The 13,975-nt window shown below is 46.4% G+C and overlaps 1 protein-coding gene across 1 annotated transcript; it reads left to right on the top strand.

The window, feature by feature from the left end:
• Window positions 1-5,088: 5,088 nt before the first annotated feature.
• On the top strand, window positions 5,089-13,070 carry LOC119455008 (uncharacterized). Its single transcript, XM_037716548.2, has 2 exons — window positions 5,089-5,299; window positions 12,635-13,070. The coding sequence occupies exons 1-2, from the start codon at window positions 5,191-5,193 to the stop codon at window positions 12,988-12,990; spliced, it is 465 nt and encodes a 154-aa protein (XP_037572476.1). The 5' UTR covers window positions 5,089-5,190; the 3' UTR covers window positions 12,991-13,070.
• Window positions 13,071-13,975: the final 905 nt, after the last annotated feature.

Here is a 13,975-nt window from a genome sequence, read left to right as displayed (position 1 = left end):
GCCTTGGAGGTACGTCAGTGGCTCGGCAATCCGTGAGAAGTCCTTGACGAAGCGCCTGTAATAGGCGCACAGTCCAAGAAATCTACGCACTGCCTTCTTGTCGGCGGGCGCAGGAAAGTTGGAGATGGCCGCAGTTTTCTAATGCTATGCGAAGCGGCACTTTTCTGGCTTCAACGTGAGTCCGGAGGTCTTGATTGCTTGAAGAACTGTTTCAAGGCACCGCAGGTGTTTTTGGAAGCTTGAGGCAAACACAACGACGCCGTCCAAGTAGACGAGGCAAGTCTGCCGCTTCAAGCCTGCCAGTACTATATCCATGACGCATTGGAAAATCGCAGGTGCTGAACGAAGACCAAACGGCATGACCTTGAACTCGAACAGTCCGTCTGGTGTTATGAAGGCAGTGTTCTCCAGGTCCATCTCGTCGACTTCGATTTGCCTGTAGCCAGTTTTTAGGTCAATCGACGAAAAATACTTTGCGTTGTAGAGTCGATCCAAGGCGTCGTCTATTCGCGCAACAGGGTATACGTTCTTCGTGATTTTCTTCAGGCGACGATAATCGACGCAGAAACGCAGGGTTTCATCCTTCTTCTTCACTAACACCACGGGGGATGCCCACGGACTCTTGGACGGCTGGATGATGTCGTGCGTAGAATTTCGTCGACTTGTTGCCTTATGGCCTCGCGTTCGCGCGCCGAAACTCGGTATGGGCTCTGACGTAGCGGGCGGACATATTCGTCGGCGATAATGCGGTGCGTGACGACAGGGGTTTGTTGAATTTTTGACGACTACGAGAAGCAGTCCTTATATTGGAGGAGCAGGGCTGTTAGCTGTTCTTTTTTATGCGTGGGAAGGTTCTGATTGACGTCGAAAGTTGATTCATGTACTACAGTCGTCGTTGCAGGTGCACTAGAATCCGTGAAGGCGAAAGCACTGCTGGCTTGTACTATTTCGTCGATGTAGGCGACCGTGGTGCCTTTGTTAATGTGCTTGTATTCGTGGCTGAAGTTCGTAAGCATCACTCTTGCTTACCTTTCACGTAGCTCAGCTATGCCTCTAGCGACGCAAATTTCACGGTCGAGCAGTAAGTGATGATCGCCCTCGATGACGCCCTCCATGTCTGCAGGCACTTCGGTACCGACGGAAATAATCACGCTGGAGCGAGTCGGAACGGTGACTTGTTCTTCTAGCACATTCAAGCCATGGTAACTGATGTTTGTATCCGGTGGTATGCGTTGTGCGTTGAAAGCGTTATCGACTTGGACCTTAAGTCGATGAATGCAGCATGTTGGTTTAGAAAGTCCATGCCTAGGATGACGTCCCAGGAGCAGTGCTGCAAGATTACGAAGCTCGCCAGGTAAGTGCGATTGTTAACCGTGACTCGCGCTGTGCAGGTTCCAGATGGCGTTATTAGGTGGCTTCCGCTGTCCGGATATCGGGTCCTTGCCAGGCCGTCCTCACCTTCTTCAACTTGGCGGCGAACGGGCCACTGAAGACGGAATATTCGGCTCCAGCGTCGATGAGAGCAGTGGCGTTATGACCATCGATTAGCACGTCTAAGTCGGTAGACCGTCGTCTAGCGTTGCGGTTAAGTCGTGGCGTCGGATCATGGCTGCGTCGGCTTGCTCCGCTGCTGCAACGTCGCGTCGGTAGGTCTTCTTTCGGCGGCGAACTGTCGTCAAGGCTGTTGCCAGGCGGTGTGCTGATACCTCGTTCTGATGATGCGCGAATCGTCGTCGTCGGCGGCGGAGGATCTTCGGTATTGCGTAGTACAGCAACCGCACCTCCATCGGTTGCTGCCTTTCCCAGGTAAGGGCTGGGAGATCGGCCCTAATTATCTATAGGTTCGGCCGGCATACAGCCGGTGATGCGGCGAGATGTAGCGGCCTGGTGACGGGGCGTGTGAGGGTCGTTGTGGTTGCCACTGGGCTCCGGCGAGGTACTCGGCGATGTCACGTGGTCGCTCGCCAAGCTGTGGACGTGGCGCGTTGACAGCGAACCCTGGTAGGCCCATCTCGCCGGCATCGGCGGCGGTAGACATGGCGGGCTTCCCCGCATTGATAGCAGAGCGGATGGTGGTCGGGGGCGCGCCAAATGTCCGTCTTCCTCTGGTGGCTGCGTTGGGCGACGGGCGGGCGTGCTGGAGGCGGCGACAGATGTGGACGACGGAACTGTGGCATTGGCAAGAGCGCGGAGGGGGCCCTTGACGGCGGGCGACGGCGGCGTAGGTCACGGCTTCCGGCTGAGGTTGCGGCGATTCGGGTTGTCCTAGCAATTGCTGGATTTCTTCCCGTACGATATTCGCGAAGGACGCAACTTGAGGCTGCGACGACGGTAGCAACATCTGCAGCTCTTGGCGTACTATCGCCCTGATGGTGTCTCATAGGTCGTGGGAGAGTCCTTGGACTTCGGCGTAGTGTGGCGTCGAACTGTGATTGTATTGCCGGTTGCGCATATCCAGTGCTTTCTCGATCGTCGTAGCCTCCGAGAGAAAGTCTTGGACTGTCGTTGGTGGATTCCGCACCAGCCCGGCGAATAACTCCTGCTTAACTCCCCGCTTGAGCAAGCGAACTTTCTCGTCTTCGGACATAGCGGGGTGGGCGTGCCGGAACAATCGAGTCATTTCTTCAGTGTACATACCGATGCTCTCATTCAGGAGCTGTACACGGTTTTCCAGCAAGGCTGCAGCTCTTTCTTTACGGACGACGCTCGTGAAGGTGTCCAGGAATGCGGCTCGGAAGAGGTTCCAGGTTGTTAGTGCACGCTCCCTATTCTCGAACCAACTTCTGGCGCCTTCTTCAAGAGAGAAGTAAACATGGCGCAGATTTTCGTCGCAGTGCCACTTCTTAAACGTAGCGACCCGGTTGTCTGCCTCCAGCCAGCTTTCGGGGTCTTCCCATGGTGAACCGCAGAAAGTCGACGGCTCCCTCGGTTGTTGCATCACGACTGCAGATGTTGGTGCAGGGGCTGTCATGGTAGCTGCTGCCGAGGTGGTGACTTTTGTCCTCTTGGTCTTGTCGGGTAGGGGTTCGTACTCCCGTGGCAGGCTCAGTAGCCTACGGCCAGCTCACTGGTCGGGGTAGGCGTCGACTTCTTCTGCACGGCGTGGGTTTGGCTCACGGCTGGACGGCGGGGTACAATGACATAAAAGCATCTCCACCAGATGTCACGTAGTAGTGACGGTGAAGAAAGCAGTCTCAAAACTGTGAATGACGAAACGGACTTTATTGGGCGAACCTGTGCCCACAAAAGCAAGTTCCACTCGAAGGTAAACGATAGCGGCGAACACAGTCGGCGATCGTCGAAAATCTGGTCAGTGGCGAAACGCGCCGGCGTTAATGCATGACTCATCGAAGGTTCCAAATTAATCCCTGGTACCCGCGTGTCTTCCAGAAAGTTCTAGACAATTCGCGTTTATATAGCTCAATTTATACATTTTCTCCGTAAGAGTGAAAACATACAATAAAAATAAAAAAGAATACAACAAACAAGTGAATAGAAACTTGCGCATACACAGAGTGGCATTATTAAGAAAAAGAAAAACACAGTGAATACAACAAAGCCGTGAACACAAGCTAGTAAATCGTGGGTAGCCTACGACCACAGGTGCGCACAGGTTTAGTGTCGTCATGAATGTCAACACGTACAATGACTCATGTCAAGGTCATTAAAAATGACGGGCATATACAGTGGTGCTATAAAGGGGTACAAAGTTGCCCGTACATACAGTGGTATTATGAAAACACATTAAGAAAACGCATGAGTAGGGTCGCTGCTGCCAGGAAAGCATTTGACCACAAAGATGGTGAATACACCCTCACCTGGCCGTAGGACTCCTGCACTGTGACCTACACTAACCTCTGAGTAGAACGAACTGCGATCCATTGCATTCTTTGCACACATGGTATTCTTTGTGCTTGCGCGCAGGCGTTTTTTATACTAAAGACAAAGTCTATGAGTGTGTGAAAAATAAAATATAAGATAAATGAAAGATTACATGACAAGGTTAAGTAATGAACATAAAGAGAATTTCGAATGAATGCTGCGAAAAAACGCATATCGCTTCATAATTATGCCATATAATATGCATTATATAGCCGGTACGAAATTCATGTACACACACAGACGCGCACACACACACACACGAATATATATATATATATATATATATATATATATATATATATATATACTAATCATATCATAAGAAGCCAACAAACAGTGACACCAAGGACAACATCGAGGAAATCACTTGTACTTACTAATTGAATTAAAGAAAAATGATAAATTAACAGAAATTAAAGTCGATGCAAAAACAACTTTCCGCAGGTGGGGAACGAACCCACGTCTTCGAATTACGCGTGCGATGCTCTCACCATTTAGCTACAGCTGAGCCGTTTTCCCATCCACTTTCTGGGGTATTTATGTTTTTTACAACTAGAATGCACCCTGGGAGTGTTAGCCAGCTTCACCACTCACAAACCTAGGGGCGGATGTGGAACATCCTTTCTGCCGCAGGCGTCACGAGCACGTGATCTTTTTGGGTGATGTCGACTGGTCAATAAACCCACATATTAATAATTGTGGGTTTAATAAATTAAGAAATCACTATATATATATATATATATATATATATATATATATATAGTCATTTATTAATTTAGCGTGCCTTACTGTCTCTGGATAGAAAAGAAGGGCACCCACTTCATGTACCGCGTAATTTCCTGAAATGGAGCACAGAGCCTGCGTTGAGGGAAATATTCTGTATCCTTTTCTTTAGAACGGACTGCCCATGAAAGTCACAGGTAATCTAGTGCATGAAAGCGAACGTACACCGGCACGCACTAGTAAACAAATGCCAACCACTTCAGTGATACTTAAACCTTCTCAGGCCACTTCTGCGTGGGTGACAAGTGCGACAGGTTGTAGCCCACACAGCGCCAATAAAGTGACTAGAAAAGCATGCGCCCTGTATGTGCATTAGATAAGGGATACTGCTGAAAGTTAACGTTATGGGCAACTTTCACTCGCGCCCACCTGTAAGGCGCGTACTCAGACATGTTCTCAGGGGAACAGCGGCAAGACCTCGGGACCGCCTCTTCTTATCGCTAGCGTGGCCGGAGTGGGCCGAGCTCTTTGTCCGCAATCGAGTGGCCGCAGAGAACAAGTGTGGCCTAACGAAGACTGCTCCCTATGCTGTCGCTATATAAGCGAGAAGCTGCGGCTCGCCCGACACCAGACGTCAGGGAAGCTGCCCAACTGCCTAACATGGCCAAGAACCTGGGTCCAGTATTGATATCAGGTAAGAGCCACAGATATTAAGACCTGTCACTGATATCTCGGTCCGATGCGCGAGGAATGATGACTGTGTTCAAGCGACGAACGCAGCCCTCTCAAAGTATTTATTTTAGAATGTCAGGAGGAGCCTTCGTAGCCACTTTAGTAACTGATATGTGAGATCTTCAGCTTTCAAAGAAACTTCATCGTGATTCCTAAGAAACGTGAGACTGCAGAGGAGAAACGTTTTTTCTTTATATAGTCTTGTTCCGCAAGGTTCAATTTTAAAGTTTTATATTTGGCTGAAAAGAAGTCCTCTCAAGTGCTCTAGTCAGCACTTGTGCTGGTCGCTTTGTGAGTGCGTGAACGATATTATAAGTTGACAAAAAGATAGCCTTAGTATTATATAAGCACTCGAAATAACGTCGGGGTCTCATATTTGAAGCCTGCCGGTTTTCACCCAAACCCTTCTACGCCATGTTCTGCTCTTATCGCGCAATTACACCATAAAACGCGCTGGCATTTCCTGACCGAGCCCGCTACAATTTGTTTCGTAAGGTCCTGATGAATAGAGTTGAATACTTTAGTAATTAGTGCGAAAGCATGAGGAACAAGACCATCTGCGAAAGTTTGCTTTAAAAGTACCAGAGAATGAGTTTAGAACGCTTAGCGATCAATGAAGAGGCATGAGAAATTATATCTGCTATTCAATATAGCAACCAGAAGTAAGTAATACATTTTAAAAGATTGGTTGTCGAGTAAAAAATGTTATGTGGGTCATAGTACGCATATTCTTGAACCACTGCAAGCAGGCGCAATTACCGTGGTAGTTTTGTTGGAGAACAATAGCTCGGTGGTAGAGTTATGCACTCCATAATGATGTGTGGAGCAGCGAGAGTGGTTATCTTGTTGATATCAAACTGAAGCTACAAGCCCTACAACAAATATGCAAGCTCTCTTTTGCTAATCATAGTCCTGATGCTAAGCTTCACGCCTCCGCCAGATTGGCGCTTTTCCAATTGCGCTTATCGCAACCCAAGAAATCATCAAGGCTACTTCATATTGGCTTTTTTTTAGGAGATAGTAGTTCTAGCGGCTACGCGGCAATCCGACAAACATCCTAAGAATGTATTATTAGACTGAAAGGCAGAACTTGTTTTCATTTTTTTTGTGCTAACAAATTTCAGCGCCGTTCGACTCAGCACAAGGCAGTTCGGAGCTTGTTGATCTTCAAACACCTATTGCACAAATATTTCTGGCAGCTTTGTCAAAAAAGCTTCTGCCAGTCTACATTTCCCAATACAGCTAGGCCCTAGGTGTGTTCTTTTACTGCGATACAGATCGCCTAATGTAGGGATTGAAGCGGTTATTGAAACATAAAATGTGCAAAACGGCGGAAGCTCTACGGCTATGCTGACAACAGGTAGCTTTAGAAATAACGTACCCAAGCCACTTACCGTAGGCAATACCCCAAACTCCATCGTGGACCTTTTGCATCCCTTTTTGCTCTCTTCGCGTTCTTTTGCACCTCCAGTCGTTTGCGTCACGCAATGCATAGGTACAGTAATCTAAAACTCTCTAACTCCGGCGTTCATTATTTCTTGTCAAACTTGGTAAGAAGGTTGAGAACACAGTGCGGCAAGCGTACCACTCGTGAGCCTTTGCCCTAATGCTTGAGAACGTGTTTCTCGTGAAATCAGGACCCCTCCTCCCGTTTTGTTTTGGTACAATTATAGAAGAGCACGTCGACAACGACGTGCGATAATTACTCCTTGACGAATGCAGAAAATTAGCATAGAATAGGCATGCGCAAGTTCAACGTGATAGTACAGCCACAAAAAAGTACAATCACCCGATGAACTGTAGAGTACCATAGAAAAAAAATAAACGCTATAAGAATATCAATCGATTCCCGCATTAGGAGGATGTCGTATTTGCTGGCCCTCCCTTTATCAAGGATTCTACATCAACTTAATCTGTAGCTGAGTAATCTATATGTATTTCTGCTCATTCTTCTTCTAAATACAGGGGTCATAAAAGGCTGCATACATTCAATGTTCCTTACAAGTCACTTCTCTTTTCGCGCGGGAGGACCTCGCACTTTTCACCCCAAACGTGACTGTCTTCACGTGACCTGCGAGTGAGATTACATGTCACTGATCGCAAGATATCCCACGCGAGCTATCGCACGAGGAAGCCTTCTTTTGGGGCGTTGACTTTATGTAAGAAAAAAAAGACAAGTCTTAGATTCGTGCTCTTCATGTCTTCCATCCTCTCTGGAAACGCCTGAAGACCTCTAGGCACGTGTTTCGGTGAGGATTACCTCAGAAATTCGGTGTGAGGAGAAGTAAAATGTGAAATGTATGTTTGAGCGAGGTGCATGATTTCGTTTTTTTTTTTTTACGAACGATTTCAGCTTGCACGGGCGCTCACCTGTTTGTTGCACGTGGCGTCAGGCTGTTCATAACCATCTTAAAGTGCTTTCACTTCAAAATCGGCTTTGAGTTTACCAGGTTCGCCTCGGGTGCGAAGTCGCAAGCAATTGGACTCCGTCCCGGTCTTATTTCAAGTCCCGCTAGATCACTTTCTATATTTATGGTGCCGTAAAAGGGGCAATGAGAATTGATAAGTGGATATTGGAAAACAGTCCATGTAGCAGAAACTGTGCTTCTTAGACTGAAAAACAAGGAAAAGAAGAGCTATGGTAGGCACGAAATCTCCATTGAATCCGAACAAAAAAACAGGGAGATGCGGAATGGCAGGAGTGAAGCATCTTTACAATCACACTTTCCTATATTTTCGAAACAAACATAGCCAATATTCGTCTTAGGAGTCAAATTATCAGCAGTTAAGATTTATTTTCTGCTTTGATCTCCACCTAAGTGGCCGAACGAAAGTTTATCGAAGAGAAGGATAGTAGGCTGCACATGATGTGCATTTCTCTAACCAGTTATTCACTGCTAAGAGAAGATGAATACGATAAGTTACAATGAGCAGAGAAGTAAGAGCAAGAGCATGCGACGATGTTGTCTACGGAAACTATAGAGTCCATACTACCACTCTTAAAAATTGAACCACTCTCACAAATTGATGCTGTGAATTTATTCAATGCCTGGCAATGTTTCTTCATTAGGTAAATGCCCACACTGACGAAAATAATTGTTCGTTTGAGCAGAGCAAATTTCACAAGGGATTTCACACAAGAAAACGTGGCAGTAAAATTTCAAGTGATGCACATTTGTCGAAGTCTTTTGCACTGACTCAATTTGCGAATATTGGCACAGAACTGAGAATAGGGCTGATATTAATGCTTAATAGAGAAGTCTGTTGTCGGTGAAAGTGGGAGCATCTTTTTTGAAGAACTTAAAACGACAACGGTTACGTCTTTTCGTAAGATAACACCATTTTAGTTTTTGTACGGCACCCACACGGTGACACTGAAGCGCTTACGACTTCATCAGGTTTCTAATAAAAACTGCAAGGTTGCCAACTGGCTGCAATGTGGAAGTTGTATTTTTCCGTTTTTCTCTACCGGATAACTGTTGATACGCCTAACGTTGCATTTCATACGATTTCTGCCGCGTTGCAGTTCCAGCAACACGTGCTGCCTGCCTTGGTCAAAAGTGCGTAGTTCGAACAGTTTCGTACGCTAGGTTTGACCGATGTCTCGTGCAAGGATCGAATGGGCGCTACGACGCACGTCATACTAATGTCTCCCTTGATTACAAGAGGTTCCTAGCTAAGTTAGGAAGCGTGTTGAAAAACCATCTTGAAATCTGGCGATGGGACATTTTCCACATTGTAACTACAGAGAGGCCACTTCTGGGTGCATGATGGATTTTCCCGCAGCGCGTTCTTTCTAGGCTTCACCTCATCCACTATGTTTCCTAACTCAAGGCATCTTAGCCTTTCAGGTATATGTGTACCAAATTCACAGCTGTATATTCACACAGCAACACGTTTCGTTCAGTTTAGCTCCACGAATTCACATGTATTACTAGAAACATAATTGGACACCTATTTATTGTAAAATCAAGCTAATAGCTTGACATCGAACAATATCGCCACCCTCGATAAATAATGGGCAAGATTCCGACTTTTGTTTCAGAAGTCGCGGGGCGCTTTTCTCGTTGTTTCTTACCGTTTTTTTTTTTTTTTTTGTCGCGATGATAGATTGGATCTTTACAAGTGCGGTTTACACGCATCTACGCTAGTGCACGCGATTCGTTACGGAGGTACGTGTGCCGATCAACGAAGAATACATCAGCAATAAGTGGTTACCAGATCGCCTCGTCCTGTGCAGCGACGCTGATATTGATCGGCAAAGTCTAATTTTGAGGATTAACATGCCAAACATTAGGGTGACTTTCAACACTCAGGGAAGAGAACACGACCTCTTTTAGCTGTGCAAAAGTCAATTTATGCAGGCAAAGTAGCAACTAAAAACGCGGATTAGAGAACAAAATTTTCAGCCGAATGAAAATGGTTTTGAGGACGTATGGAAGGTGCTCCCAGGTCGTGACGGGAGATTACCGTCATGCATTACCAATAACGCATCGGCGAAAAGAGCATGCAATATTTCGTTCCGTAAAACGCATACTAGGCAGCGATGAAACAGCTTTGATAACCAAATGCAGCGATTCCAAGTCAGCAGACTCGCGGCTCTACCTGAACCAGGTGTGTTCAGCTCCTGATTGTAATTGGCACCGGCTTCATATAACGCATACGAGCGTAGGCGCCCCTCACAATAGGCCTATGGACACGGAGAGAGGTTCGCTGACGCGTCGGGCTAAATAAAACGTTGATTCACGGCTGCGTCTGCAATCGTTGAAATGTCCTGGCATTTTGGCGGCCTCCCTACCGTATGGTGTAAGGATAGTTTAGTTGCATACGCAGACTGTGGTAGCAGCTTCGTGGCTAGTGTTAGTTTTCCCGTAAATGTGTATGCTAACAGCAGTAAATACCAAGCCTAAGCTACAAGGATAAAAAGGAAGCTTGAGAAAAGGCAGGAATCGCAGAAGCAGCGACCTTCCTTGCCCTTGAGTTGTTACTACCCTTATCATCAGATCGTATCGCTAAGTATCACTTGGAATTATAGAACAAAGCTGACCATATAATTTTGCCGATTTATCCTAAGGCGGTAGATGAATTGAACCCTTATGACGCTGCGGGGGATGGAGCGGGCACACGGGGGCACAACAGCACGTTTGTCGCGTGTGAGGGAACTTGAGCTAGGAAAGCAGTACATGAGTCTGGCACAAGACGCGTTTACGGGTGCATGCTCTTCTTGCCTACCTGCACTACAGACTATACGTGACGTGATTGAGGAAGCCTGACTATTATTAGACATCACACAAGTACACATATACAGCGATTCCTTGAGAGCCATGAAACAGCTGCAGAGAGTTAGCAAAGCTACACCAATTTGCCAAAATATGCATAAGCTTCACAAAGACTCGTCTCTTCATGTTCACGTACAATGGGCACAAGGGCATAGCTCTGAACCTTTCAATTGAATGACAGATAGCCAATCACATCACAAGAAGAGAGTTTGTAAACAAATTGGTTCGGCTCAGAAGTAAGGATAGGATTTGAATTATTTTCTGCTTTATTAGCTTGATAGCTTTATACAAATGTAGCAACTTGGATGACTGGGACAACATAACAGAGGCTGAGAACAAGCAATGCATTTTCCTATCTCTCTGAAACCCCAACAAAAATAATTGCGGATCAAGCCGAGACCAGTTCTTCCCTCATCCTTTATGTCCCCCTCCCCGCCCATACACAAAAAAAAAGAATCATGGCACCAAGGCATAGTAAATGCACCTAATAAGTTTTGTACTCTCAAAGTTGCCTATAATGGTAGCAATTGATTTGAACGAGTGTCAAAAAATAATGCAGATCCAACGCACATACAGGAACCTATTTGAAACTAAGCTTTAATGAAGTGGTTAAATAAATGCTTCACAACTAACTAACTGTGATGCGTACAATTTTAATCACTTTCACTGTCTGCAAGTAGTATTAATCATGAATTTTTTTAATGTTTATGCACTGCTTTGTTCACAAGCTTTGCCAAAACGTAAACTGCAGTTCCGACGGATGGACACTGTGAGACGTATACGCAGTCACGTCACATAGATGAAGGCGATGCCTGATGCTTGTTGAGGAAAAAACGAAGATGAAAGGTGTATGCACAGAAAAGTACCACATACATCTAGACACATTTAGGGATTCTGTACCTCCTTCGTGTATGGCGTGACACAGCCATTCTAGAAGACCGGCAAAAAAATAAAAACGGACAGGCCCCCAGTGGGACATATCGAATGGCTAAATGGATGGATGGATGTAAAACTTTAATGAAAGTCCTGAGGTACGCGGCTCAGCGCGCAGCGGGCCGCTCCCACGTCGGGACAGTCAGGCCATGCCCGACCACCGCATCATGGGCCCTCTGGACAGCCCATAGTTGCGCCCCGGCATCGGGGCTCTTGATAGCGGAGAGCCACTTGTCCTCATTTATTTGTTCCGTGCCTCGCAACGAGGGGCAACGCCAGGGCTTATGATCTAGGCTAGCGAAGTCATTGCAGCGCCTGCAAGAACTACTGGCATAAGTGTCGGGATAAAGTTTGTGTAATAAAGCCGGGCTGGGATACGAGCCTGTTTGCAATAATCGGAGGGTCAATGCCTGCGCTATATTTAACTTCTTGTGAGGAAAGGGAAAGTCTCTCGTGCCGAGATAAAAGAGCTGCGTCATTTCGTTGTATGTTGTCGATTGTTCTCTGTTCTCCACAGCTGCGGGCCTGCCGCAGTGGTGGAGCAAGTATGAAGATGATAATTATAATTGTTATCATTATAATAACTTCCTGCATAAGACCTGAACATGTATTGTCGCACATCAGACATTTCTAAAATGCCAATCTTTTAGCAGAATAATGCATTATATTTCACGGATTCTTTTATTTAATTTTTTTATTTAGCCATTTTCCGCGACCATCGGAGAATGGCTAAATAAAAAAATAATAAAAGAATCCCTGAAATATAATTCATTAATCTGCTAAAGAATTGGCATTTTGGAAATGACTGACGGGCGACAATCCTTGTTGAGGTCTTATGCAGGAAGATATTATAATGATAACTATCATAATTATCATCTTCATACTTCATCAGCATACATGCTTTTAGAAGCCACTTCGCAGGCAGCTGCCTATAACCTTGGTATATATCTCCGCCGAGATAGCGACCGGCGCAGTAGCACACTGCACCCAGCCCCCAAACAGCCACGTGGAACGCGGGAAAGTTGTTTTCCGCTTTAATAACGAAGCACGAATACACTGACCGCTGACGCGTAACGCTTTTCCAGCATCCTGCGTAATGCTGCTGCTACTGAGCGCACTGGTGCCCCAAGGAGAAGCATCCCGCGCCTGCAACGCCTGCGGACCGGAGTGCGTTACTGCGTGCGGGACCGCCATGTTCCGGGCCTGCTGCTTCAACTACAACCGCAAGCGGAGTGCCCCCTCGGCAGGCAGCTCCGGATCCGACATCCGGGACATGGCGGCCTCCGGCGGCGGGTCTGCCAACCTCGATTCGACCGACAGCGTCACCTTTGAGAGCCGCAGCGAAGCGGCAGATGGCGCTGCTGGCAGCGGAATTCGCCAGGACGCCTGGGCGCTCTTTTGGATGCTGCCAGCGCGGCAGCGGCAAGCGGCGCTGTTTTAAGACATCGAAAAACTGAATAAACAGCGCTGGTCGAGAATTTGGTCTTGAGACGCCTCAGTCACAAAGGCGAACCATGCAGTCCACGGGTGTCCTGAAAAGACGATGAACCTTGTTCCCAGAAACCAGAACTACGTCCCAGTAAATCGGAAATATTGCCTGAAATTCTATGGCACGTTTGTTCTGGGCATTTTGAATGTATGTAACATATCGACATATATCCAGATTACCAATATTAGATATAACCACCACCACAAGAAGCTCATCCATGTTTTGTGGCAGGTGCGTTACACAAGGAAGCTGAGTAGACATATATGAACCATAAATAGACATTGTAATGCAAAAAAAAAAATGTGCGAGGACTATGTAGTGTTTTGTGAATGCGTAGCCCACCACAGTTGTGAATAGTTTTCGGTATCTGTTAGTGGGAGGGCGTTTTTGGCACTCGCCACAGAGTGTTCTTGTGTATATATTATACTATATACAGGTGTTTCAGCGAACACTTTCAAAATTTATTTAAGGTTGCCTGTTGCAGATAGCCCAATTCTTGTTAATGAGCTGGTCTATTCGAAGAGGCGGACATTGCTTGCAGAAAAAATTGAAATGCATATTCGACTAATTAACAAAAGATCACTAATTCAGTTTTAAACTAATTACCTGATGGCCCATATTTCAATTTACAAATTGTAGCCGTGGAGTTCGCAAAGCGGATCCACTTAGAATTATTTCTCAGGATGACGCCAGTTTCGAGATATTAATTCCCGAACTTTGCGGAGAAATGCATTGGCGTTCCAGTTAATTTTGTGCTTCAATGCATAAAGCGACGTTTTGTTAAGAACCTAACTGGAACGCCAATGCATTTCTCCGCAAAGTTCGGGAATTAATATCTCGAAACAGGTGTCATCCCGAGAATTCGTTCCAAGTGGATCCGCCTTGCGAACTCCACGGCTACAATTTGTAAATTGCAATATGGGCCATCAGGTAATTA

The sequence above is a fragment of the Dermacentor silvarum genome, chromosome 6 (genome assembly GCF_013339745.2).
Source record: "Dermacentor silvarum isolate Dsil-2018 chromosome 6, BIME_Dsil_1.4, whole genome shotgun sequence".
Classification (NCBI taxonomy): Eukaryota; Metazoa; Arthropoda; class Arachnida; order Ixodida; family Ixodidae; genus Dermacentor; species Dermacentor silvarum.
This window is presented reverse-complemented; position numbering and strand designations above follow the sequence as displayed.